Here is a 23,116-nt window from a genome sequence, read left to right as displayed (position 1 = left end):
TTCCGCTGAGTCATGTTCTGAACACATTTATACGTCATGCTCGTTACTCATCAGGTGACATTCCGCTGAGTCATGTCCTGAACACATTTATACGTCATGCTCGTTACTCATCAGAAGACATTCCGCTGAGTCATGTTCTGAACACATTTATACGTCATGCTCGTTACTCATCAGACAACATTCCGCTGAGTCATGTTCTGAACACATTTATACGTCAGGCTCATTACTCATCAGACGACATTCCGCTGAGTCATGTTCTGAACACATTTATACGTCATGCTCGTTACTCATCAGACGACATTCCGCTGAGTCATGTTCTGAACACATTTATACGTCATGCTCGTTACTCAGGTGACATTCCGCTGAGTCATGTTCTGAACACATTTATACGTCATGCTTGCTTTAATTGTGAACTCAAGGAAACCCTTTGACATGGGGACTGTGAATCAGCCACGCGCAACTTGGTGATTCATTTGTTGAGCGTGCTGACAGCCACTATCCCATTGGCAGGAGTAGCCCGAAGCGAGACGAGCTAAAGGTTAGCTTTAATCTGACCCTATCGATGGATACAGTTCTCCTTTGGGTATTGATTAGGCACTTAAAGAAGCGCTGTAGGGGCTAGCTGCTGCTTCTGCCCACCGTGACCCTGTTTGGTAGATTAGCCAGGTGGTTAATCAGTCACAATGAAATTCAGCAGCGACAGGTGAATCTGGGGAGAATAGCTCCACGCTATTGGTCGCTTTATTGATCGCTGTAGAAACCCTTCGCTTTCCCTCTGGTCCGGGAGGTCACAGATCAGCAGCCCTGGTCGGTCTCCTGCTTGAGGACCCTCAGCAGGACGAGTGCAGAGCCTGGACCTGATTCCTTCAGACAAGGTTGTTGATGACATCACGAGTCCTATAAATGCCTACATTCTGGATAATCTCATCTGGAATATTAGTTTGATCCAGATCAGACTCCTCATTTCAATCATGTCCAAGCACTGTCAGTGGTATCCACCAATTTAGAAGCAAAATTCTGGTAATGACACCATCCCATCTGAGCCAGCCCCTGCGGCCGGGCCCGATATATATACAGATATTTATTGACAACTACTTAAATAATCCTTGCTGGAGGTAAGCAGACATGCATTCATAACGTGGTATTGGGTATTGGTTAGTTTCTATGATGTCATATCAATGCCATACAGTACCTGATGAGCTCCACAGTCTCAGAGTACATGGTGTACGGTGACTTGGCCTCGAGCGGGTCTCGCTCCATAGCGTTTCCACATTCTATGAAGGAGAGAGCGCCATCTGCGTAGTTCACTGCTTTACCGAATTTGTCCATCTACGGACAGAGACCAGGAAGGAAAACAGAGGGACAGTAAGAGAAGACGGACGCTCATCACGAAACTGGCTGCAGAAGAAAACATCTCACCAAAGCGTCAGCCTTGTGCTTCAGTCTCTTGGCCTCCTGCATGTAATAGTCTGCACTTTGGAGTCTGGGAACAGCACAGAGGAGGGAGGACATAAATACCAAGCTTGACACATCGATTAACAAAAAAGCCACGCGTGTTTCGGAGCTTATTTTCATAATTGTCGACTGTGTGCGGCTCGGAGTGAGCTACGCTAGCCTACTTTGGTGGACATACTGCACCTCGGGCCAAATGTAACCTGAGTATAACATGTTGTCTCATGAATAATTCAGGAGGGCCTTTGGGGAGAAGAAGTAACAAGACGAATCATCTCTCCAGATTTCCACGCAGCCAGAGTGCTGCTGTGTTATGGTGAACTCCAATGAACAGGGTGAAACGCTATCAATCATTCAGATCAGATGATTCGTCATTGGAGTTTTTCCTGTATGGACACGGTTCCAGAAGCGGGTTCGCGCTTCAGAGACTCTGAATTGTGTTTACGTTTTTTTTTTTTTACAATTATTTTTAATTCAACATTATTTAGCTTGGAAATCTCACTGAGATAATATTTTTTTTTTTTTTTACAACTGTAAGCATCGAAGCAAATGAATGTGTAATTATATCAGACATGTCTTTCTAAAATAAAAATACAAATGAATGCACGCCTTGGTTGTCCTTTTTAAATATCAGCTTGTGCATGTTGGGTTTTTGGTAGAAAAGGCTAAATCCAGGTCAGAAAGGGCATCGCCGTAAATATTATTGAGTGGGGAGGGCAATTAGCAACCTGCATATCTGGAGGTTAGAAATAAAGTACACCATAAAACAATGTCGCCTTGTGTGTTAAAGCCCTTCATCTGTCAGTCTGGCCTCAAATGAGATGTTTACTGTAACCAGACCTGAAGAGAGATTCTCTCCATCTACATGAATGAACTCGCTTGTCTCGACGTCAATCTCCTCGCAGTGGGACGAGATACAAAGGGTGTTTACGGAAAGTCTGCAAGGTCTGCTAAACGACGATTACAACACAAACGCAGGACAGAGCTCTCAAAGAGATAATCCCAGTTCAGTTCCACCACATCTAATCGGTCAGGATTAATCTTCTGATGGTTTATCAGTGTTTAAACGTAAAACGTGCTCACAGTGGCGCCTGTGGGCACGCGCTCTACATACGTGTCTGCAAACGAAAGCCTGGGCCGCCGGTGCTCCGCCGCTTCAGCCGCCGGCTCCGACCACACCTCCGAGTCCGACTGCCCGTTTGCATGGTAGCCGTCTCCACTGGGCTTCTCGCCACGGGAATCCACTTCCTAGAGAAGAGAAGGCATTAAATCCATGGTTATAATACTATTAATTAGTATAACAATGTGTGGCTTTCATCAAGCAGCCACTTAAATGTTATTGTCGGCTTCTTATTCACTGTGAAGGATTGAGCGCTGCATTAGCGAGCTCGCTGTCAGCGCGCTGAGTAGGTGTTGAGAGAGCGAGACAAGCGAACAAATTGTGTGCATTAATGAAATGTTTTAAACACTTGCTTCCAGCTCTAGTGATTTAGAGGAAGCTGTTCTTCATGGAATGTCCTGCTGTGTTTAGTACATGAGCTTCCAGGCTGCGTTCTCGCCTCAAACTCAAAGTAAGATGCATATTAGCTCTTTAAGTCTAACCCTTTAAAGCCCACACCATGAAGTAATCATCAGAACACTCCTTCTGACAAATTAGTCACCAACCCCCCCCCCCCCCTATTTGTTAAAAATATTCTGCTCTAATTTATGTAACTTTTGCAAAATCCAGATTTTTTTTCATGGAAAATGCAGATGCATGTGTTGGCTTGTATCAATCAGCTTTTTCAGGGGGGGGGGGGGGGGGGGGGGTGAGAGTTAGGGTTAGGGGGGGGAACTTTTGAAGTAGAAGTTGTACTGAAAGAGGCCATGTGTATCAAATATGATGCGTTTAGCAATAAAGGGTTAAAGAATGGCAGAATCATAAACAAAAACACAACATTTTCCTGTGAAAGTTATCGTCAGTCTCTCTCCGGCACATCTGCTCTATGATTTGAACTCATTTGTAAGAGGCGACAACACAACGCGCTTACACTCCCATTCCTGCCGTGAGACGACGCTTTGCTTTCACCCCTCCTGTGTCTGTGTGAGAGGGAGGAGGCGGAGGAGGTGGAGCAGGGCAGCATCCCAGCGGGGCCGCCCTCCTGGCCCAGAGAGGGGCCGCCGTCACCAGCACGCTTACGAGGAGGCTCGTTGGACAGGGGGGACAGCAGCGGAGGAAGCAGCTTCTCGTCCCGCTGTCGGGACTGCTTTCTGTTCAGAGAGCCACTGGACACACACACACACACACACACACACACACACACCACAGTTAACATCATAGTGCTATGAAAGACAATTAATTTCGCAGCAGTAAAGATGGCGTGCTCATAAAACTAGGCTGTTTAGGCGAGAGGAAGACGTGCATCAGTTCTAAGATTGGTGCTACAAGGTCAAGCAAAAGACGAAAACATAAAAGGCATTTCCTTCTCAACTATCAACAAACAATCAACAGACCAGTGAATATTCAGGCTCGTCAGTACAAACTGGGAGCCAGTACTTGTGTTTAGTGCCTCTGTTTTGAAACAGGATACAATGTGGCAGCCGGCTGGTAACAAACCTTCTTGGCAGACGTTAAAAAACATTCACTCTGAAGTTTGCACCAGCCCGAGAGGCAACCAGAAGTTTATTGTAAGCAATTGAGCAGAATGGCTCTGCGTGCATGTAGAGAAGTTTAACACTCATTTGTGTTTACCAGCCACATATATATTATTACATATAAATCAGTACAAAATGCTTTTTGTTTCTCCATTTCAGAAATGTGTCAGCAGCCAAATCTCCTGCCGACACTCTCACTCTGACCCACGTTAGAGAGAAATGCATCGTAAAGCCTGAAATAAAAAGACAGGATCTGTTATTCGGAGTGTTACTTCTGCCCTTTATGGCCCGAACCTCTGCAAATAGAATCACAGATTAACACCAGTCAGAAGAGCACACTAAAATAGATTCATTTTGCACAAGTGTTTTACAATTTAAACTCCAGTTACACTGCATTAATTACTATCTCTCTCATGCATTCAATCTACTGCTATTCCTGTAACCATCAAACATCCAAGGACCAGCTTTACATTTATGACGCCTCCCTTGTGCGCCCCGACAGCCTAACAATCGCATCACAACTTCATTTTCAATCGCTAAATAATATTTTCCTTCTTAAATTGCTGTAATTCTGCAGCCCTGCTAGCGCATTAGCAGCTACTCCCTCCGCTGCTTTACTGTAGCTCTTGTGACTCATATTGTTTGCAACACAACAGATAAGATTTTGTTATGCTTTTCTGCAGCCTGGAAACTCTGGGGGGGGGGGGGGTTGATGCAGAGCAAAAAGTTGCTGAGCTTGCAGAACAACGCCCTGAGCCCCAACATTAGTGATAATACACAAACCCAGGGAGACAAAGACTAATTAGTGGCTGCACTGCGTTTGGATATGTGAGAGTATGTGTACGCCTGGTGTCTGGGTAGAGTATGCATCATATGTGCCTGGCTATGCTAATTTGCATGTGTGTGTGCGTGTGTGTGTGTGTGTCCCTCTGTTTGTAGAAGCCGGGGTGTGAGAGCATCATATTTCTTTTAAGTGATAAGAAATTCAAAGGCCCCCAGCACAGAATTACCCCAGAGTACATTTTTCGATTGTACATTTTCAATGACTCAACGGTTACTCAGCCAGGTGGGAAGAGACCTGGCTTTTAAATTCAAACTGGAATTTGGCTGCAGCACAAAGACGTGTTTAACACGAGGGAAGAGTTTTCTTTTTTGTTGTATTCATTGGTAGAAGGACTTTCAGGACTCTGGCAGTGCAGTCGGAGAGTTGTTCACACACAGTCAATCAGATGTTTCCACAAAGCAGTAACCTTAGCGATCCATCGTAGGCAGAGGCCGCAGAGCAGACAGTCACACTGAGCTCAGCTGTCAGGTTTTATTCTCAGGACTCTTCTGCCCACTCAGCCTCGGCAACTAAACTATTAGATTCAGTAAAAAAAAAAAAGATACTTTGGGTTGACTCTTTCTTGGTCAAGCCAAGGCAGGGATCAGCCAATCACAACAGGTCAGGACTCACCAAGAACTCAACATGAGCAGCAAAAAAACAACTTCACACTAAACGTTTTGAAATTAGCATTTGCCCATTAGTGATTTGTTTTTTTGGACGTTCTCCTAGAAAATAATGGGCTGGGAAAAAAGGAAGGCAGATCAGAGATCACAAATGTATTCTATTCCCATTTCTCTCATTGCTGATGCGCTCATCTTCCTCCTCTTCGTCATCTCTGTCTTCGAATCACAGTTATCCAATTTCCAGCAGCGTCCTGTGGGTTGTCAACGCTGCTGGTGGTCGTTGTTAACCCGGGCCTCGACCAATCCGGTATGACTTTCTTATTTACGTTGCTTTTTTTGGGGGCAAATTTTGACTCCGGATGCCAGTCCTGATGAAACCCTCTGCATTTATCCGGGCTTGCGACCGGCTCAAGGGAGAAACTGGTAATGCTACGTTAGCGCCTGCTAACCGCACTACCCGTGCTACCCATGAAGCTGCATTACTAATGTATGTGTTAAAAATCTCTTTTTTCCCCCCTTGTTATTAATTAAAAAAAACTATTCATATATCTGAAGCAAAAAGAGAAGAAGCCAAAGTTAAGGCAGATTTTACCAAGGTGAAAGAAAAAAACATTTAATGGGGAGAAAAACAATAAATCATGAATATGTTCTTTCTGATTATTTATTGTCCAAATATGACCTCACTGATTAGAACAGGGTGATAATAACTGTCAACAGTCACAGGTCACACTTACTGAATGGGTGAGAGCAGGATGATCACATCATCCACTTTACAGCTTCCATAAAAAGCTTCTTGGATGATGAAGAGCGCCAGACGTCTGCTGAGCAATGTCACAGTTTCAAGTCCCCACAGCCATCCTCTTCCTCGGCTGGGCCCTCACTGATAATGGTTATTAAATTATGTTCTCTATCACGTCGTCTCGCTCACACTGACATGCTGGTTTTTAGAAATTCACAGTTTTGTCGTGCGTGTGCTGCGGCGTGAACTAAACCCACGTCTCCCGTGACTTCGCAGTCACATTATCCTTCGTCCAGGTGCTCAGTTTAGGGGTTACACAGCTTGGAGGGAACAACGGGGAAAGACAAACTTGATCTTTCGGCACATTTTGGCGCATGCCGGAATGCTTTCTGTTGGAATACCAAACGCTTCAAACAAATCACATCCTACACATTGCATGTCTGACAAACACAGTCAGGAAGCAAAGCAAGGGCAGCATAATCGCTGAAGATGAAAGGATTTTTTTTCTTGTAAATTAAATGTACTCAGAGGAGACTGATTGATCGTTGCTCCGTGAAGGAGTGGTTGGGAACGTGATGCTCATACGGGTAGATGAAGCAACACAGTCCAGCTGCTGATGCCTGATAACGCATGAAGACATGTTGCTACGCGCCAACAATGGAAACGATAATCACCCCTGCAAAGAAAGGCTGCTTCCTCACCCGTCTCCCTTTTGTTGCCGGTTTGTCCTCAGAGTTACACAAAAACTAAAGAATAGACGTCCATGAAACGTGTAAGGATGGGCCTTAGGACCAAACAGACCCAGTTGCATTGGCTGCGTTTACGTGGACAAAATGTCTTTAATCCGATCAGAGTTCGGATTAAAATTGTGATCGGATGCACTGTGTTAAAAATATTGATCCGATTAGGACTTGCGTGTTCATGCATCACACTTTAGATCAGAATATTTTATTTTGACATGCGCAATTGTACCTAATATATAGTAGTAGAAGAAGAAGCCGTAGTGACTTCCGCTGTAAACAAAAACATGACTCCGCCCTTTTCTGCTTGAATCGTCAGCGTTATTTCGCGCATTTCGCTGTTAGTTTCCTCCTTTAATATCTTCGGCAACGTGTTTGTCTCAGATATGGAGTTCTGTCTTGCGCCCGCCGTGTCTTTCCACCAGGGTGGATCCAGGATTTCTTTTCACTTTCACTTTTCACTGGCTTCAAGTGTAAGTGAATGAAAACGCCACACGTTATTGCATGAACTGTTTCCTGACAGTAAACGGACGTGTGTCAACCTCACACTCACTCTGAGCTGTTCTTGTGGTTGTGTATTGGAGAGATGCAAGGTGGGAGGAGTTGACAATCCTTGTCCACTCGCAGCTTCTTATTGCCGTGGAAAGACGACTCATTGTGGTCCGACTGGAAGAGAGAGAGAGGAGAGAAAACGATGCGTCGAAGTCGCTTGTGAACATTTGTCATGGTGCAGTAAAATATTTGAGCTCACACACGGTCTGGGTGTGAAAGGTCACCTTATGCTTCCTCTTGTTCTTGCTGGTGTGTTTCTCTGCTGGGAGCGCGATGCTTCCAGCTGCCTGCCTCCTGTGCTTGCCTCCGCTCTCTCCTCTCTCCATCCTCCCAGCCAGCCGGGTGCTATTCTGCTCCTGAACAGGGGGGTTATCCAGGACCCCCAGACTTTGGCACACCTCTCTGTCCCTCCCTGCCACCCTCTCCTTCTCCCCGGACCCAAATCTTTCTCTGTCTTCTCTGTCCGCCTGCCGTTCTCTCTCTGCTAATCTGGTTCTCTCACCTTGCCTCTCTCTGTCCTGCACTAATCGCTCATTTCCTTCTTCCCTTTTCTCCACTTTGGGTAACTTTGGTCTCTCTCTCAGCCCCGGCCACTCTCTCTCCTCCTGCTTCTGTCGTTCCCTCTCTCCCACCCCTATCCCCTGTCTCTCCCTCTCCCTCCCTTCACTCCCGACCCTTTCTGACATGCCCACCCTGGCTCTCTCTCCGAAACCCTCGCCCGGCACTTTGCTGAGAAAACTAAGGTCAATTTTTACCCATAAACTCTGAACTTCCTGATAGTCCCTTAAGGGAGGGGGAGGCGCCCCGTGTCCCGCATTGGACCGTGGCGACATGAACTCCAGGTCTTTGCTCTGTCCACCTAACCCCCCAGGATCTGGAACAGAATTACCAAATGTACCACTTATTCTGCTGATGCTGAGGGAGTTGCAGCTACTGCTGCTGCCATTATTAGCGCTGCTGATGCTACCGTTGCTACTGCTGCTACCGTTAGTGGTCACGTTGCTACCATCCTTGACTCGAAGTCCCTTCCCTCCAAATGTTCCCAGGCTGCCGACGGAGGCCAGGCATGGAAGAAGAGGTGTGTGTGTGTGTGCGCTGGCCAGAGTCTGTGTGTTAATGGCAGAGCGTGTCGTCTGTGGCAGCAGAGCGGGGATTTTAATGGCTTCTTCTGACTCGGAGTGGCATTCAGACGAGGAAGAGGAGGAATCGGTTTCGATGAATTCTCTGGACTTTGGTGTGATTCTGGCGTTCGGGCCTCTGTGCTTCCTCTTGTCCTGTTTGGAAGATGAAGGGAGAGCGCTTCGATTTAGCGATGTTTACAGCTCTGAAATGCACGAGAATAGAAATTTAATATACAGTACATTTTAATTCAACTGCTTTCTCGGATGCAGTTTCAAAATGAAGTATCTCAGCCGTAGATGGTTCGGTGTCGACTGCGTGTTCTCGCTGGCAGTGGTCGTATCAATCAGCCTTGATCGCCGCATCATCAGTACGAAGGTTTTTCAAACGGGAATCCTCTCACCGTTACGATCTAGATTAAAAAATGACTGATGCCCTTTTGAGAAGCTGTGACCATTCATCCCTGAAGATGAAAGTCAGCTGCATGGCTTCCCTGGACATCATAATCTTTTCTTTGTGCAGCAGGTGGAAACGGAAGACAAGAGTCTTCCGTTTCCACCTGCTGCACAAATCTCAAGCTCCTTATCATCTCATTTTATTTTTATTATGTAAATGCTGAAAACGATGCACTGACATGAAGCCTGGTAAACACTGGAGTATATTGTGAGGACAGAAACTCTGCTTTCTGCAGAAACCGAGTCCGTTCTTTGTTGATGACGATGGTATGTTACCTACTGATGTTTATATTGATATAGAAAGACTACATTTTCCCTCGTAATCAATAGCAAAAATAAGAAGGATATTCTCAAGTTATCTTCCTCTCTTTTTTTCTAGCAGCATAATATTTCTATTATACTATTTCTCATATTTCTTTCTTTTGCGGTGCATGCTGGGAAAGAGTGCGGAAGGAAAAGCGTGGCGTTTTGTTTGCTATTTTCATTCATTCATTTAGCTTTTTTTTGCACATTCATTCACATTAAGTTTAATATACCGGTGCTTTAATCACAATAGCCCTTTGGGTGGTTTCAGGGATTAGGGGCCTGGCCGCCCGAAGGGGCAACATGTCTGAGGCCTCCGGGTTTGATCAGCTGACGCGCCGGACATGAGCTGCTCGGTGGAGGAGTGCAGCTTGGCTGTGGGAGAGAAGGTCGGTTACAGCAGCATAAAGTCAGCGCGGTGGTGATATTCCTTGATAGTGTTGAGAAGGTGTGCCAGGAGGTTCGGCCCCGTCCTCACCCTGGCCAACCCGGCTAGAAACGAACCCCGTTGCTGATGAACGGGGTTCTGGAGAAGGAGCTGAACCGACATGGCCAGCTCCTCTGGTTGTAAGAGTTTCCACCTGAAGCACGTGGTCTCCTTCGGGAGACAAGAAATTAGCATCGCGTTGGTTTTCAAAGTGGATAACTTTGACTATACGGTCCACGTAACTACGGAGACCATGAAGTGCTACAGGTGCGGGAAGGAGGGAAATCTCATCCCCTCCTGTCCGCAGAAGGAGGGAGAGACCCAGCCCCACCAAGGCCCCGGTCTCACGACCTTCAGGTAGCGGTGAACCATCCCCCCCCTGCTGCTGAAGAAGCTCCGACCACCAACCCGGAGCCACACACACACACACACACAGAACACGGGTGATAAGGCGATGGAAAAACAGGTGACGGACACAGAAAACACGATGGAGGAGAGCACCAGAGAGACTGCTGCCAGGGGGGGGTGGAGTATCTGCTGGAGGAGGATGAAGAAGAGGAAGTAATGATGGATGAAGATTTATTAAAAACAGCCTCAAAAAGCACAATAAACAGTAAACTCCTACCTGACTGGTGCTAACAGCAGGTGTTGGGACAGGGGTTTGCTGTGGCGCTGCTGGTGGAGTGATTGTGCTGTTGCTTGAGTTGCTAGCACTGCGAGGTTCTTTCCTTGGGGCTGTCTTCCCACCGGGGGGTTTGCTTCGTGGCCTTTGGGGGTTCTGATGCTCCAGCGAGGCGGGAGGCAACGGGTCCTTCTCCCGAGCCGCAGGGCTGCAGTGGGGAGGAGCAGAATAAGAGGATGAGAGTCGGAATCGGAAACAGATTCACCACTGAGCAGCGCACTGCTTCTACCGTGCAGCATTTCACAGACAACGCGGGGAAGAGAATGTTTTCATTGGCAACCTCCGGGGGGGGGGGGGCTTTAAAATGGGAAAAATGAAAGACAGCATGAAATAATTGAAAACAGCATGTACTCAGCTGAACCCGTTTGGATGTGAAAAGCTTGAAAATGTGAAGGAGAAACAAATAAAGAGATGAAGCTCAGAGGTTTTTCTAATGAGCCTTGTGAACAGCCAGTTTAGCGTGGCTTCTACTACATCTCAACACCTTCACCAGATGTGAGCAGGGAGCTGCAAAGACACGCTGAGCCGGTGGCACCTCTGTTAGCCTTTAATTGATATACAGAGTGCTTTGCAGTGAGGGAGACTTGCAGCGATACTCATCAGTGCTTCTCAAAACACGATCAAGTCAAGAACCCCCAAACCGATACAAAGAACATCTGAGCGACGTTCATGAAACCCACGACGGAGACGTTCTCCCATTGTATTAATTATGGATGAAATTACAGGGACGATAAGTCATTTCAGATTTTGCAGGAAAGCCCCAGAATGATCCCCGGACCACTTTGAAACTCGATGCTATAAATAGCTCATAGTTAGTCTTGTCTAATCCCAATCCCAGTTCAATAATATTTATAGTTTGGTGTGCAGCGATTATGTGATTGTGCACGCTTTGTCACCTCTGCTGGTTTGGTCGGCTCCATGTCTGGTTCTGACTGTCCTCCACACTGTTGGGTCTGTCTGTCCGTCTGGGCTGCTTCTTCCCTGTGGTGGTCCTCCTCGGGGTTGTGGCCTCTGGTCCGGACAGCAGACCCGGTGATAGCCTCGTCTTTGACCTCGGCCCATCCCCGGACGCCCTCTGGTTGAGCTTGGCCTTGGCCTTCTCTCTGCCTTGACTGTGTGGATCAAGAAATGCGTCCATTGCCACCTGCAAACTATTCATCTTTTTGGGCTATATTTTCATTCATCCAACAAATACTTGGTTACTTTGGCTAACTTCCAAACACTCGTAGCTCCTACCACAAAGCTCCCCTCGCATCCTTGTGCTCCACCGCGGGTGCCGCTGGAACCGGGGCGGTGCTGGATCCGCAGGGCTTGGTCTTGGCAGATGTGTTCACTGCTGGTGCTTCACCCCCTGGAGAGAAAGTCCCCAGACCCTGAGCGATGGAGCCTATTGATGGACCGGAATAAGTCATTCAGATCAAAATAGGAAGCTTTATTTAGCAACAACTGCAGTTAGTGTTAGAAAACGACAGATGTAAATGTCCATACTAACCAGCACCACGATGTTCTTGCTGCGGGGGGGCGAGCGCTTTGGTTTGGGCTTGGACTTTATTCAACCAGCTGTCCAGCTGCCATTTGTTGGTGGAGGGAGGCTCAGGCTACAGGGGGGAAACAACACCCGGCAGCTTGCAATGTGTTTCAGTGCACACAAACCCAGCAATACAAATTCATTAGGAGGATAGAATCCACCACAACAAAATGCTATTTCATCCCGACAACGTTGGAGATTTAATAGGCACCGAAGGGATTTTAGTCCCAAAACCATTCGAGAGGGTTTTTTTTTGAGAGCGAGAACATTTGTTTCGGCGCGTCAGTTTCTCTTTTTATTTAATTTCCGTACTATGGATTCCTTTCCCATCCAGCTGACTGCAAGCAACTAAACGACTGTCCTTCTCTGCATTGAGTCTCTCTTTCTTCCAGTGCATATGGCTGCGTGAGCCAATGAAACCAAGGCGGCGTTGATCCATTAAAATAATGTGATAAATAATGTTATAATTCAGCTTTCTGCAGTTGGAGCTTTATGACTTTCTGAGCACCGCCCAGAGACAAAAAGGAAGAGACCATTTAATATCGAGACAGTCAGGAACACTGTGATGTGACGATGTGGTGGATCAGGGAGGACAGGAAGGCAATGAAAGTGTCTCTGTCTCTTTACAAAATGTAAACAAAATTGAAGATGCATAAACAATGTTGTCACTATCTTTTACTGCCAGTTTGCGAACGACTGGGATTTCAATGACAAATGATCATGTCACCTCTGCAACACAAAACCAGTAAAAATGACAACCGGTACGATCAATGGGAATAATTTGGCGTTATTCCTTCTTCTGTTTCATTCGTCAACTCACATTATTGACTGCATGTGAACAGAGTGATGTGGCATTGACACAAACACATGCATTCTGGACTGCTCTACCTCCGGAGTGTTGGTCCGGGACCCCTGATTGTACTCGCTGTCACTGGAGCTGCTCTCCGATTCGTCTGTATCCGACTCGGAGCTGCTCTCCGATTCGCTGCTGCTCCCTGGCGCTCCGCTACGGAAGGAAGTAAAGAAGAGCATGACCGAATGGAAGACCGAAGGAGACTCCCTCAAGGTTCACTTTGAGAAAAGACAGAGGCAGCAATAGTTTGGTCAAGGAGGCCCATTCATTGCCAGTGTGACTACAAGCAGAGTTACATCACGGCCTCACACTCGGCAGGGGGGCAACCTGCTCGCTCTCTGTGGAAGAACTGGGAAGAAAAAGAAAGTCACTGCACAAACCCGCAGAACAAGAATCAACCGTATGCCGATGACGCTTTACTGGCTGTTGAAGAATGAGAAAATTAACTACTGGCAAATATTCCCACAAAACATTTCTGCTAGAAATATGCTAGTTTTGAATCCAACCACAACATTTTACAAAGCATCACTCATGAGCTTTGGTGGTTTTGGAGGAGACCTGGCTGATATATTATTTTAATTTGAAATGATTCCAAACAGCCAACAAAACATGCCGTTTAGAAAGTACCTGGACATTTTTGCTTCCATGTGGCACCAAAACAAATCTTTTCAAAGACACCGCAGGAAACCCTGTTGGTGGCAAAGAGGAATCAGGTGTTCCGAGACTAAGTGCAATCTTTTCCATCAAGTGCTTTTCTGGGCCTAAACTTCACCAGGTGTTAAACTAAAAAGTACCTGCATTTCAAATAGAACGTTTTAGCATCCTTTATTTGTAGAAACATGGTGTCCTCGTTCACCCTCAAATACTCCATCTAAGAAAGCCAGCACTCAAAGAATGGATAATCTGTGTTGTCTTTACAAACTCTTTACTTCATGTTCATGCATTCTACTCAAAACACAATTTCGAGTTATCGTCTTTTATTACAAATATAATGTATAATGGAATAAATCACGCCAGGGCGTCACGGTGGCACGGGGGGGTATCTCTGTTGCCTCATAACAAGAAAGTTACGGGTTCGGTTCCTCTCTGTATATGGAGTTTGTATGTTCTCCCGGCGTCTGTGTGGGCTCTTTTACGGTTCTCCGGTTTCCTCTCACCTCCAAAAACATGCAGCTGAGGTGAAGTGATCACGTTTGTGTGTCTATGTGTGGCTCCAGGATGAGGTGGCATCTCATCCGGGGCGTACCTCGCCTCTCTCCCTTAGTCAGCTGGGATAGGCTCCAAGCAGACCCGTGACCCACAATGTGGATAAAGCGGCTGTAGGTCATCTACGAGAAGATGCATGCATGCATGGATGGATGGATGGATGGATGGATGAATGGATGGATGGATGGATGGATGGATGCATGCATGCATGGATGGATGGATGCATGCATGGATGGATGGATGGATGGATGGATGGATGCATGCATGCATGGATGGATGGATGGATGGATGGATGGATGGATGAATGGATGGATACATGCATGGATGGATGGATGAATGGATGGATATTCACGCCATCTACGGGCTTGATGGGTACGGATTTATACGAATACAGAAACATGAACACGCTCTTTTCAGAATCGAACTCCACCTGCATCAATTCGCAGGATCATCGAGCTCCGAGCCAAATGAAAAGTTAGTTCTGTCGTGTTTTGTCTCATTTCACCATCTTTAAAACACAACGGTAATCGGTAAAGTCAGCGATGCTGCTAAAGTTTGAATATAAAACGAAGCACCTGACTCAGTCAGAAGACAACAAGCAGCTACTAATAAACACGTGGATCGACGCTGCGCTTTGAGCCTGCCCAATCGCCTCGTCCTCTCTGGTGCTACGGGCTGGACCTGCATTCATCTGTCCTTCCACAGAGCTTTGAAATGACTTCCTATAGGCAGCACACGACCCGCTCATCCCAACTCGGCAACACACACACACACACAAACGGACGTCGACACACAGAAATTGCAATTATGTGTAGCTCTCTTTTTGTGCGCGAGTGTGTTAGTGTGCATGTAATTCCAGTTCAAGGCTGCCATCACAGCAGGCACCAATCTGTGTGAGCAGTCAAGCAGCAAATCCATCTACTGTTCCGCAGGCGACACACGCACACACACGTGCACACACGCGCACACACACAGTATGAATGCAGTCTCTGCCCTGTTTTTCTTCTTCTATCATTACTCATCTCTTTGTCTCTCTTCTCTCTTTCCATTTCAATTACATTTGCACCTCAGTCTGCTCATTTAGCCTCATTGTGGCGGCAAAGCAAACTCCCAATAAACGTGCATGTGTGTGTGTGTGTGTGCTTCAGACTTCTCTCTGTATGCCCTTCTCAACAAGACAGCTGTGTGTTTGGAAAACAAATCAAACAAGCTTCAGGGACTGTTTTGAACGTGTAAGAACGCTATTTAGATTCCGATGTGAGCGGCGGCGAGCAGGAGGACGTCTGCGTTTTCATTTCGCTTGTCATTACCAGCGAATCAACACCACAATAAAACAAGAAACGTAATCATGCAATTCCCATTAAGCACCTGATTGTTCATTACGGACAGTTTTCTCTCTCAGCAGCCTAAATTGGAATTTCTTACATCCACGTTATTTCAGAGTAAACTGGGAATGTTATTTATGAGGTTTGGCACAAACACACGACACGGCAGTGTATCTGCAATAGGATGTTCCGACGAGAGGAGGAGAGGAGGATCTGCCAAATCGAGCACCCTTTGCACGTCCAAATAATGGTGAGTTCGGAACATATTTACCAACTGGAAACCTTTTTATATCCACCGTTAACTTTCAGAGAGTTGAGTTCTCGCTGTACGCCCTTATACCGGATTCGTGCATCTGGCCACCTGATGAATGGCAGTCAAGCGCTCTCCCTTTCCTCGGGCTCTCCTCTGGTCTCCACCAGACCCCAAGGGAAACATCTGGCCCACCAGCTGCTTAATGCTCTAACCGTGCTCTCCAGCTATTTTGCTTATTTTGCCTCCTTGCCATTTGCCGCCGATCAGGTAATGAACGGTGGGTTCATCGGAGTTTTATATCGGTTGAAAGCAGCTGCCGCTGAAAACAGGGTCGATAAAAACGGCGAGCGTAAAGAACGTCTGAGGTGAGGGTTGAACACACACACACATGTCTGCCCTGCCCGTAGTCTAAACGGAGTGACCACAGCTTCTATAATCAGACGCTGACGCTGCGTGTGCTAGACAAATATCTCTCTTTTCACTGTTTCCCGCTAAAAGACTCTGTACTTATATAATTAGCCTCAAATCATGCATGAATACCCCCCCTCCCCCCCCCCCCCCCAGCTATAGTGGAGGGTAAGATACAGCTACGGTTAAAAATACATAGGAAATAGACATCAAATAGACACCCTCTGGACCCACGTGTGTATTGTGTTCATGCCGTTATCACTGCCTGAAGACTGAACAAGATCTAATCTGTCAAATGAGATCAGGAAATGACCTCGACGTGATGCTTCCTGGATCGGGAATGTAAACGCATTGTTCCTCCATACAGTGTTCCTGCACGGAGGAATGAGGGAGGGGGAAATAGACGGATGGGGATAAGGTAAGACATCTCCTGGACTTGTGTCCCGTCTGTGTTTCATGTCCCTCGCTGCTTTGAACCGACCCTTTGATGTGTCACTAAAAGGGAGCCAGGAGTCCCGTGAGTCAGCGCTGCAGCTCTCCGTCCCCACTGACCGACGGCGAGGAGGAGACGCCGGCCAGACTGTAGCTTCTCTACGCACCTCTTACACTGACAGCTTTTCCGAACGGACCAACCAGCTGGAGCCAAAATGTAAGTGGAAGTTGTGCTGATTAGTGTATTAGCATCCGCTTATTTTAAGATGTAGTTTCAACATAAAAAAAAAGTCTTGATGGGAATGCAAATGAAGAGAACTCATGCGTTAAAGGAAGGACATGCACTCAAATCTACTCACATCTTTGTCTAGTCGGCAGATCGCTGAATGATTTTGATGAATTAACGAGAAATAAAGGACTTGGTCACATACCATCATTTAATTTCCTAACAAGCTCTAAATTCTGTTTTAAAGATGACCCCATAATACACCGAGCTGCTGAATCCTGCTGGAATAATAATACCAGCTCTTAAAAAATACTGAAACTGACCAATAAAATGCCTTTAATGGCAACTCCCCCCCCCCCCAAAAGCTTATCAAAACCACCAAAGAAGAAAAGCTCCTGACCGAAGGACAAGAGGCTGAAGTTCTGCACACAGTAAAACAACAAGAACTCTGCCTTATACTGGTTAGACTGGGACTAAATCCACTTTGACTGGACGTGGACGCACAGCCCAGCGCACAAATCAAATATTACAATCCAGCTGCGCTTCTTTGTGTCACAGAAATAATTTGCCGGATACTTTTCATCCAAAGCATCTTTTTGTTTAATGAGGGCCTGCATTTTAACTGCAGGAAACCAATCCCCCCCCCCCGAGCTCACATCGTCAATAAGACTTCTGGCGAGAAATCAAAGTGTCTGCTTTGTCGGAGCGTGCTCGACTCACTCGTCATTAGAGCCGCCTCAGAGAGGAGCTGAGCTTTGTCCTCAATGAGTTGCGTCATATTTTTTGTATGTTCTGCATATTCGCTCTATTTTTTATTTTTTTTAAACATGAAATGCCTTTTTCATTCAATGACAGAAACGCTACAATGTTTAATAATGCATGTGACGCTTCTCTATTTAAGGCTTTATTTTTTTATTTGGCAAAAAAAGAGAACAAATTGTGCAGCATCGCTTGAGCCTTTATTTCACATTTACATTGGTATTTTTTTTTTAGATACAGATATTATACATAAGCATTTGAAGTTGGGGGGGGGGTATCTTTCAGTGTGGTTCCCAATGAGCTCTCTCGCCTATTTTCTTCTGGCGACGCAGCATGTGTGTGTGTGTGTATGTGTGTGCGCTTGCGAGTGGATTGAGATGAAAGGAGGCGAGTGTGTGAGTGAAAGCTTTACATCTGGCTCTGCTTCCCCTCTTTTTTTCCCCCTTCTCAGGAATCAGACATCAACTGTCAAAAATAATTTCATGCTGTAGTCAGAGCCAAATTAAAACGGAGCGCCAGCTGGTGCAGACTGACAGAACGCCGTTTTAATGGGCATTTTAAAAAGGCATTTCTCTAAAGTTTTGGTTCAAGTTAAAACGAAAACTTTGTTCAAATTGTATCAATATTTAAAAGAACCCCCAGCTACTATTAAAAAAAAATATTTATATTGTATATAAGTAGTTTGCCTTTTTTATTCCCACCTTAGTTCATTATTGGGTCTCATTACAGCCACACATTGTTGATGTCCTTGTTTCCATGTTCATTTATTTATGCTCTCTTTTCAGCTCCATATAACACTGCAGCACTAAAACGGCATAAACAGCATATAACGCTATATTAAAAACAATGAGTCATACGGCCGTCTCTGCGTCTCGTCCATTTTTCACTCATCGGGGCAGGTCTTCTTATTAAGAACAGCCATCCTTCACTCTGACTGTGCGCAGGCTGGTGTCAGCGCTGCATAAGTAACTCTGATAAGACAGACCAAATAGCCTTTGTCAGCTCTGCGGGCTCCAGCGAGGGGCTCTGCCTGTCTGTCTGTTTATTTGCGTGATAAAATCACAAGCATAACAAGGGAAATGAAAAGCCTTACAGCCTTGACAAAATGATCTGTGGGTTTGATACGTCCAGTGGGCCTCGCTAGAGCGCTTGTGCGGCTGCGGCTAAGCCAGCAGCCGCACTCGGGTACACAGCGACGTATCAATCTGCCAGTGTTCGTGGTTGGCGCCATCAACAGGGCCACGTTACATTTTACAGCTCGCCTGAGAGTTGCTGCCGTGTGGATGCAGGTCAGAAGTACAGCAGAGGATTCCCAGCTCTGGGTCACTCAAGCACCGTCACCACTGCGAGGCTGCGTGAGAACAGGCGACGCCGCTGCGTTCAAGTCGCCCCCCCCCCCCGAGCTCTTTTCACTGAGGGCAACTGTGCAAATGCAGCCCCACCTTTTTGCTTCGGGGAATACAACATCCTGATCTGCAGCCAATGAGAAACACTCAGCAAAATAATCAACACAACTCTCAGGCGCACTCTCCTTTGGAGGAGCTGGCGTCTGGGGCGTTGTCCCGTGTGGTAACGCCGCCGGCGATGTGCAGTAAAGGGACACATGTAGCCGCTCTCTGTATTTAGGATGCAAAATGTGTGGTGTTAACCCATGAATGGGGACGGATGGCTACGCAGGCCTACCAATGAAATGAGAGCGCAGAAGCTTTTTGTCTTTAAAATTCAAGAACTATATTTCACACAAACCTCTGTTTGTTAACAACGATGCTAGCATGTTTTAAACCGTTTTAGTTGCGTGCATGCATGACCCTAGCGAAACGTGTTCAAATTGATTCCAGCTGGCCAATAGGATGGTTCCATCTTTGGCTGTTGAGGTGGGGCTTTCACTGAATGGTGACCAAACACATGTTGTGTGTCAAAGAGGGACTTACATGTTCTTTACTGCTGGTCTGAACTCATACACTGAACTAAGTAACTAAGTAATCAATATCTTAGAAAATGTAACTCAAAATGAGCAATTTGAGAGAATAAGTTACATAAATCTTAGGACGTGCATTCTGTAGCCTGTAGCGGGATAGTTTTTTAGAGTAACCCTCCAACACTGAAAACTGCACATTTGGGCGTGCCCTTTAATTGTGTTTAATCTGCATTGTGATTGGCCACAGCTGACCGGTGGATGAATAATTTCAGCAAATGGCAAACTTTAGTAACAATTATTTTAACACGTTGTGACTAAAGTTCAAAGATATAAAATATTTTGCAAGCATGAAAGTCTGAAACCTGTTTACTTTCACTTTAACTGAAACATGTGCGCCAAAACAAAAGCATGTGCATTTCTGTTGAACACAAAGCAGTGAAATGTTTCTTTGAAACTTGCAGTTTTGAATTTTCACTTCTTACTCTGTGTTTAACGCATAAGATAAATATGTAGAAATAAAGAAGCTGTGTTGTATCAATTTTTTTAAAAGATCACTCTAAAGCTTTGTGTTGGAGACAATGTGGCAAAATAGGAGACCATACACATATTCTATGGGACTGTCTACTAACAAGATACTTGGAAAATGTTAAAAAAGAGACTGAGATAATTGTAAAAAAGCAAGCCCCTTCAAATATGTTGCTTTATTTATTAGGAGTTATTTTAGGGGATCATTTAAATTGTGATCAAAGCTATATTTTGAAGATTGTAATATTGATTGCCATGAAATCAGTCACTGCCAACTGGAAGAAGGTGAATCCACCAACAATCATAGAATGGAGAAACAGACTAAAGCAAGTCTACATAATGGAAAAAATGACTGCATCATTGCAATTGAAAATGGACCTGTTTAATCAAAGATGGGTTATAGTTAAAGAACACCTCAATCTGTAAATGTCATTTTAATTATGCGTATGTATAAGTTTTGGATTTGTTTTTTGTTTTTGTCTTTCTTTGTTTATTTTATGTGTCTTCTCTTGCATTTATTTATTAATTAATTTTTTCTTGTTGGTAATACACTTTATTTTCTTAGGTATGTGTATTGTTTTTGTTTGTTATTTTTGTTTATTATTTGCTTATTAATGTCTACTTACACACTTGTCTCAGATGATGTTTTGCTCCGTTGAAAAATAAAAAGTTCCAAAAAAAAAATCCTGTCTCGCGGCAACAGAAGCATGGAGATTCAGGTTTCATTCAGGTTTTCAGTCTGAAACGTTGTGCCGCAGTGAACATTGAAATATAAGATTCACAATTCAACTGAAGCTCAGATTTCCGCTAGAATTCCTGCTCTTCCCAGTCAACCTCATCAGCCTGCATTACAATCCATCTATAATCAATGAAACTACAGAGAGGTAATAAGGACAACATGCATGCATGTACACTAAATCTCTGTTATGTGCCTCTCGTGTTTGATTAATATATTTACATCTACAAACAGCAGCTTTAGGTACGGTTGTGCATTACAAACTTTTGTATTTCATATTTTCATATTAATTTGAGGGTATTTTACCCTCATGAGGTTTTAGACTGAACTGCTGCTACTGATGATGATGAAGATGAAGATGTTGGAAGCAGCAGCAGATCATGGCTGCTCTTCAGCAGAGTGTTTTCTCTCCTGAAAATGGGCTTCGGGACCCTTTTGCGTCTCAAGACTGACATTTTGCATATCAGACCTTGACATGGGAAAATTTCTTCTGCACCATGAACCTGCATTTATTGATTTTGTCCTAAAGGCTCTTTCTTCCCCAATTCTTCTACCTCCATCATTCCTGCTATTTTCTCTTACACACCTCGCCCTATGGTCTGATTGTATAATTCATCTCAGGTTCTTAGAAGTAAAGTAATAATATAGTTATAAACTCTGCAGATTGTACATGGTTGGACTTTTTGGTATAAACTACCCTCAACAAACAGTAAATAGTGATAAAGCCCATCAGGGACGCTCGTACTTAGATTACAGACGAGGAAAAATGTTTCACTTTTTATGTTCCATTGTAATATATTAGGATTTTATAGAGAGTTTAACAATATGAAGGAGTTTTATGGTGCACAGCTACAGAAATGTCTCCCATGTGTTAAAAAGCAAACCTCCAGTTCAGGCAGAAAAACAAAAAACAGTTCAGTATTCTTAGCCTGAATTACACACAATCTACATTTAGACCATCATTTTGTGCTTTTTTCGTGTTACATTTTACAGAGTTTGGTTGGCGGCTAGAAAATAATGGATGAGGTGGATGGGATTATGCTTGAGGAATTAATAACCTGAGCTCCAGTGAAGCCGTGGCTGCAGTTTTGCATAGCATAAGTAAACACTGATCGTGCTGTGGGTTGCACGCGCCACCACAAATGTACTGACTGGAATATTTTCCACGTAACCTGGATCTATAATTGCAGAATTATTTGATTTGTAATCATCTATGCATAACCCTCTATCCCATTCTTCACACGTGCTTTCAGGTTAGCATCCTCCGTGAGCTCCTTGAAGCCCTCCTGGACCGTTCTGTGTTAGACTGCAGGGCTCGGATTGGCTTGCATCACCTCCAGTTCAGCAGCAAATGATCATAAGGAGGACAATCAGCAGACAATAAACAGTTGGAGCTTCTTCTTTTTTTCTTTCCCTCTCCTCCCAATCACTTTGGCAGGAAAGCTGAATTGATCAATCTCCAGACAGGCCGCATATCGGCTCTTAAGATGACTGAAGACCTGAGTGGAAGCATGCAGAATTACAAGGATATTACGGGAGTGTGAAGAGAAGATGTGGAGGCCATCTGGGCTCAGTCAATCTGTCATCTTATCATCTGCCTTCAGCTCACTGGTTTTCTCTCCACTTGGCAGTACTTCCCACCGCACAGCTGGCTTTGCAATCTCTCTCTGCCCTTCTTTCAATCAATCACACTCTTATGTATTTGCACACGTGCGCGTGTGTGTTTGCATGCTTACTTGCATGTGTGCTTGTTAAATCTGACTCCGAGGTGCATGTGATACGCGGGGGGGAACGTCGAGAGGATTCATGAGGTTATTGACAGCAAACTTCTGAAGTAGAAGCCTCCAAATCTTGAAAGGCCATGTGTATCAAATATGATAAGTTTGGCAATAAAGAGATAAAATAAAACAATTATTTTCATATTGTTATATTTAATTCCGTGCTAAATTCACTTTCTCTTTACTTTACAGATAGTTTTTTTAATTCCTTTGTTTATTTGATGCCGCTCATCTCGTGCTTTTACATGTTGGAGTGAAATTTCTGTTGACTTTAATGCCTAAATATGTTAATTAGAGGAGAACTCTGGTGTGAAATGTGCGCTGAACGGCTGCCAAGGAGCTGGAGTGCAATGGTGAGAGCGCGCTGGCTGGCGTGTCTTCATGCTGCTGCACAGAGCGTTTATTAAAGAAAGACCCTGTGGGTGTTTGGGTTTTTAGTCGAGGGGAAGTTATACTGGTGTAATTCCTGGTGACTTGTAATAAAAAACGTAAAAGTATTGGCGAGCGCAGCGTGATTCTGCAGCCTCACACACAGTGAGGGCTTTGTTTGCCTGCTAATGCTACATGCTAATCACAACAAATGATCTCTGCATAATGCATCAGACAAAATCACACTT

The 23,116-nt window shown here is 45.0% G+C and overlaps 1 protein-coding gene across 1 annotated transcript in view; it reads right to left on the bottom strand.

Annotated features, from left to right (window-relative positions):
- aff2 (AF4/FMR2 family, member 2) overlaps positions 1-23,116 on the bottom strand; it is a 106,779-nt gene that overhangs the window by 4,627 nt on the left and 79,036 nt on the right. The window contains exons 11-22 of the mRNA XM_068740331.1: positions 12,969-13,086; positions 12,045-12,150; positions 11,789-11,939; positions 11,449-11,664; positions 10,496-10,700; positions 9,245-9,247; positions 7,791-8,840; positions 7,568-7,680; positions 3,483-3,717; positions 2,567-2,700; positions 1,420-1,483; positions 1,193-1,329 (exon numbers count right to left, since the gene is read on the bottom strand). Coding sequence (XP_068596432.1) covers positions 1,193-1,329; positions 1,420-1,483; positions 2,567-2,700; positions 3,483-3,717; positions 7,568-7,680; positions 7,791-8,840; positions 9,245-9,247; positions 10,496-10,700; positions 11,449-11,664; positions 11,789-11,939; positions 12,045-12,150; positions 12,969-13,086 — 2,532 coding nt within the window. The remainder of the gene's footprint in view (positions 1-1,192; positions 1,330-1,419; positions 1,484-2,566; positions 2,701-3,482; positions 3,718-7,567; positions 7,681-7,790; positions 8,841-9,244; positions 9,248-10,495; positions 10,701-11,448; positions 11,665-11,788; positions 11,940-12,044; positions 12,151-12,968; positions 13,087-23,116) is intronic.

The sequence above is a fragment of the Brachionichthys hirsutus genome, chromosome 6 (assembly GCF_040956055.1).
Source record: "Brachionichthys hirsutus isolate HB-005 chromosome 6, CSIRO-AGI_Bhir_v1, whole genome shotgun sequence".
In the NCBI taxonomy this organism is placed as follows: Eukaryota; Metazoa; Chordata; class Actinopteri; order Lophiiformes; family Brachionichthyidae; genus Brachionichthys; species Brachionichthys hirsutus.
Note: the sequence above shows the minus strand (reverse complement) of the source record. Positions and strands in the feature narration are given on the sequence as shown.